We start from the raw sequence: 5219 nt of genomic DNA, 5'->3' as shown, positions 1-5219 counted from the left end.
CATTTGCTGAATGATTATCAAAATAGGTTCTTGATAATTCTTCAGGCCGAATTCAATGGCTAGCTCACGGTCCAAGAAAACAAGTTACAAATTATACATGTTATATTATAAATGGACATCGGTTCCATACAATTGATGTTGGAAGGTCGACACAAGATAGTGGTGTCTCAATTGAAGCCTATACTATTTGTCAATCTAATGCTAATGATTATTCACATACAGTAGGAAGACTATCATACTATGGGGTTATACGAGATATTGTTTTGCTAGACTACTGTTCTTTCAAAGTTCCTGTTTTTAGGTGTGATTGGGCCAATCCTGGAACTGGTATCAAAATTGAAGATGATTTTACACTGGTCAACTTACACCAAGGACTAAAAACTTTTGAAAGTGATCCTTTCATTTTGGCATCACAAGCAAAGCAAGTATTCTATTCTAGGGACGATGATGAGTCAAATTGGTATGTGTTGCTAAAAGCGTAACATGAATGTAGTTGAAGAGGATGCCTATACGTGATCAACACCTCTTGATGAGTCCCGACTTGAAATTAACATTACTGAGAAAGAACCAAATGTAAGGAATGAGTGTGATGGAATTGATGTGACTGAGACATGACTGAAATTTTCATCTGTAAATTTTATAGTTATTTATTTTGATTGATATATGTTCTTTTCAAGTTATACAACTCTTTATTTATTGTTGCAATAAATTTGTTTGCTTGTTTATTTTCAGCTATGTATCATGTCATATAACATGTTTGATCAGGTCATTACATAACATTGAAAAGATGAGTAAAATGGGAAAAAAACGTAGCAAAACATCTGCAGATGAAATTCATGTGATATTATATTATATTTTACATCGTTGTTTATTTTAATAAAGTACACTTGTATATTTCAATAGCTCTTTTTGTTATTTTACAGGAACACGTAGCTAGTAGGTTATCAGGAATGAACTCTAACAATTCGGCTAATTCATCCCAAGATTTGCATGATAAAGAACCGATTGATGACAACAAACCTGATAAGAAAAAAGGTCGGGGAACATCAAAGTTGAAAATGATTAGTGGTCAAGACAAGTGCAAAGAGGTGGAGCGTAATGAGTTAGGGCAGCCGATTGGAGATAATTCAGTTAAATACGCTTCTTTTCTAAGTTGCATGATAAAGGAATTTGTGCCATATATATTGGATGGATGGAATGACATAAATGAAGATGTGAAAGATATGATGTGGAGTTGTCTTCAGGTAATATCTTCAGTCACTTAATATTTCATTTCAAGTTTTATTATAAGTGTAGAAATATTTTCGTGTTTCTATGTACAGATGAATTATAAAGTTAAAGATTGTGGAAAAAAAATCAATTTTTCAAAAGTTAGTTGAATTGTGGTACTATAGAAAATCCAAACTGCAAATACTTGTACGAGAAGCTAATAAAAGTCGAGTGGCTTCACGAAATCTCAGTCTTTTGAAGCCCGAATTTATGGACCAAACTCAGTGAGACTTGTTTGTAAAGAGGACACTATCATCTACCTTTCAAGTAAGTATTAATTCACTTTTCTTTTAGGTATGAAACAATATTCGATTGTGGTAATCCTCTTCCATGCAAGAATATTTCAAAATTTCTGTAGAAATCAGCAAAAACAAAAGCTGAAAGTTGAATCTTGTTTGGATAGGTCTGGAAACCGAATTTTCAACCATCTGGTTGAAAACAAAAATTGGTGATGTAAATTAAAAGAAGGAAACAATGAAATGGGTAATGTCGAAATGGACAAAGCATGCTAGTTATTTCAATATGTTATTGGACAAAATGAGGTAGATTTATAAGAAGGCTCTCTTTTCACAATTAAAACCCTGCCGGGTGAGTCACACATGTAACAAAAATTTCATCTTATGGGAAGATCGATACTATGACCACAAGAAAGCACTTGATGTCGTGTGCTTGTTGTTCATGTGCTTATTTGGTTCCATTTTGTGAAATGTTTGTTACATTACAATATGCATGATTTCTCCTTTCTTTTGGTTGTACATGGTGTTCTTGGATTTTAGAAGGCTTGTTTGTTATGTGATATTTCGAATCTGGAATTTTCTATCCAAGAACTTACCAGTCGTTGCATTTCAATATTAGAAACCAATTTTTCCTGAAAGTTCAACAGTAGTTTTACATTACGCATACCACACATGTCCATTACGTGCCTTTAATCTTTTGCCCTATTGTGTGATTCCACCATGTCTAGCCCAATATCTATATTTAATATCTACATTTGTAATGATTCCACCATTATAGGTTAGCAACTTATCATGATTGTTACTCTAGCTCGGGGTTACATTGCTTCTTTTTGTTGCAATTCACTTGATAATACCTGTAATTAATATATTGGTTATGTTATATATCAGGAAAAGAGTGCAAGACTTAGAGCAATGAGGGAAAAACAAGACCACATTCACACAATGAACCGGAAAAGTTATGCTCGTTTGACTCATATTATGGTAAATATTATTTTTTTATATTTTCTAATTTAAGTAATAAGTAATGGTATATATATACATCTTTTGAATTTCTATATTTCTATATTTAAGGAGAAGACAACTTAGGGAGATACAAAAATTACAAGATCGCAAGTTTGGATTGAAGGGCATAAGAAAAAAAAATGGGGAACCTAGTACTCAAGCTGTTGGAGAGAAAATGGTAATAGAATTATGTCTTTTTTATTTGCATCAGATCCTAAGAAAGAAACGACGAACCTAAATTTGTTATTTTCTCAGAAATTATCTTTGTTATTTACAGAAACAAATACAAGAATGTCCACATGAGTCTCAAAACACAACTAACATCGCTGATGATGCAATTAGCCTTGTGTTTGGCAAGGAAGCTCGGGGTAGAGTACGTGGGATGGGCTTTGGAGTTGCACCATCAAAATTTGGAGCTTATGTACAACAAAATGACACTTTTAAACAACTTCAAGATATGGTGCATAACCTTCAACAAGAAATGCAAGAAATGAAGTCCATGTTTTTACAAAGTATGAGACAACAAAATCAACAAGAACAGGTTAGTAATTAAACAACATACAAAATCAGTTTGATATATTGTACACTTAAATGCTTTTGGATTATCATGAAGACATGCTTGACACAATTTGTTTGTTAACTTAGATTGCTAGTGGTGGTATTGGTAGCGGTATTGGGAATGAAGTTGGTAACAATAGTGATATCAATATTGGTGCAAAGAAAAGTTGTGATTTTGATAATGTTAAAAAACATCTTGCTACAGCTCAGGTAACTATCTTAAAATTATATGTTTCTAAACTACAAGATTTTACAAAATAGGAATCGTAAAATTAACAATTTTGTATTGTTTATTTGCAGTCAAATTTGAAGAATGTGAGCTGTGGAGATATTGTGCTAATAGTAAATGTAAGTTGCTTCATTGGTCTGTTGATGGATTAGTTGTTGCACAAGATCGAATTGCATCTACAGATCCAAACACAAAAGTGCATCATGTTGTTCTTGGTAGATCTTGTTGGAAAGTTTGGGTTGATAATGTTTTGGTAGAAAAGGTGGATCTAATTCGACCAAATGATGAAATGCAGTTTCTCGATGACGCAATAGGAAGCACGGTCGCGTGATTATCTAAATTTGTAGTATTGTGTGATGGATATAGATTCTACATATTTTCATTGATTGAAAATTTAATCATTGGTATGTTCTAGCTATTTTGTGACCGATTTTGTATCTTATTTTGGATCTTGAGATCTTCTGTTTTGGTATATATGATGAAAAAAAGGAGTTTTATTAATTTTCTGTGTCGTTTATACTTAAATTTGCACCAAATTTATTATAAAAACCCGATTTCTCCCTACAGTGAATGAAATTGAATTTTTTGTATAAATTTGATTTTAACGGCGAGCAAACATACGCTGTGGGTGTGCTTTTCCACGAAGTGATATGCAGGCTGTCGATTCTTGTATCCACGACGTATAATGTGAGCTGTGGATACCATTATTCACAGCATGCGTCGCGCAGTCAATTCTTCTATCCACAACGTGACGTGCGAGCTGTCGATTCCTATATCCACGACGTGCGATGCGCGCTATCGATTCTTGAATCCACGATGTACGGTGCGTGATGTCGATTCCTATATCCACGACGTGCAATGCGCATTGTTGATTCTTGTATCCACGACTTATGGTGTCGGCTGTCAATACCGTTATTCGCAGCAGGCATTGTTCACTATCAATATCTCTGACTTTCAACAGCTTTTAACTGTGCATCGTGCATTGTGCTCCTTGAAAAGCCAATTTGCGTGCAGCGAAAATTCATTTTTGTTGTAGTGATATTTTTATTTTTTTGTGTATTGGTGGATTCTATATTAAGCAGTGTTTTCAGAACCGTACCGTACATGTTGGTTTTACCCGGAACCGGTCGCTAGTCCGGTCCGGACATGGCCCTAAAACCGTTTTGCCTATAAAATTGGTCAAGAATCGATCAGAACAATATAGAACTGCTATTTTAAAAAAAAACCAATTTGATCATCGATTCAGTTATGAAAACATTACGATCGAGCCTAAATAACCTTGCCAAAATTGGTGCTCCAAATCTTGGCGTAAAAGTTCCAACATTTCGGGTTTTAAGATCTCATTAATTATGGTCAATTGTTCCCAACTATATTGGCCCAGACCTTGAGTTTGAGCCCTATAATGCACGGGTTCCGAAGTGCTCAAGATGTTTTATTTTATTTTATAGTAGTATCCTTCTTCTTTATTTGTTCATATATTTGTCTTTTCATACATGATATTTTCTGGATTTAAGTCAAATTTTTTTAATTTTTTATGATTATTTTAATTACCTATGTTTTTTCTTTATGCAAGATTTATTAGAAATAAAGAGATCAATTATATTAATTTGTTAGAATAATTATTAAAATATTTAATCTGGATAATTTATTTTGTTTAAAAACTTAGGGTAACAAAAGATAATTTGTTATTCTATTCTTTGATAAGTTTGATTTTGATAAATACACAAAGTTCTATACAAATTCAAAGCTTTGAAAAAGAGAAAACTCTTCAATGTTATTCAATAAATCTTCAGTTATCTTCTAAAATGTTTTTACAAGGTGTTTATATAAAAAAAAAATGCAACAAAAATTGTAAGTTAGGGTTTCTAGGTAACATTCTGCACTGCAGCGCGCTGGAGCGGATAATTCTGTTTGTCAAAGCATTG

General features: G+C 33.1%; 1 protein-coding gene across 4 annotated transcripts; it reads left to right on the top strand.

Moving 5' to 3' along the window:
• The first annotated feature begins 485 nt into the window (after window positions 1–485).
• LOC140964058 (uncharacterized) lies at window positions 486–3701 on the top strand. Of its 4 annotated transcripts, none has more exons than XM_073423551.1 (7): window positions 486–838; window positions 924–1536; window positions 2394–2486; window positions 2577–2685; window positions 2785–3048; window positions 3153–3275; window positions 3459–3699. In XM_073423551.1, exons 4-7 carry the CDS (start codon window positions 2683–2685, stop codon window positions 3549–3551), a joined length of 483 nt encoding a protein of 160 aa, XP_073279652.1. In that variant the 5' UTR covers window positions 486–838; window positions 924–1536; window positions 2394–2486; window positions 2577–2682; the 3' UTR covers window positions 3552–3699. The 4 variants fall into 4 exon arrangements, with proteins under 4 accessions (XP_073279652.1, XP_073279651.1, XP_073279654.1 ...); XM_073423550.1 differs by lacking the exon at window positions 486–838 and having other exon boundaries at window positions 845–1244; window positions 1323–1536; XM_073423553.1 differs by lacking the exon at window positions 486–838 and having other exon boundaries at window positions 845–1536; window positions 3366–3701.
• Window positions 3702–5219: the final 1518 nt, after the last annotated feature.

This window comes from Primulina huaijiensis, chromosome 18 (assembly GCF_012295235.1).
Source record: "Primulina huaijiensis isolate GDHJ02 chromosome 18, ASM1229523v2, whole genome shotgun sequence".
Taxonomy (NCBI): Eukaryota; Viridiplantae; Streptophyta; class Magnoliopsida; order Lamiales; family Gesneriaceae; genus Primulina; species Primulina huaijiensis.
The sequence above is the reverse complement of the archived record's forward strand: the minus strand, read 5'-3'. Positions and strand labels throughout refer to the sequence as shown.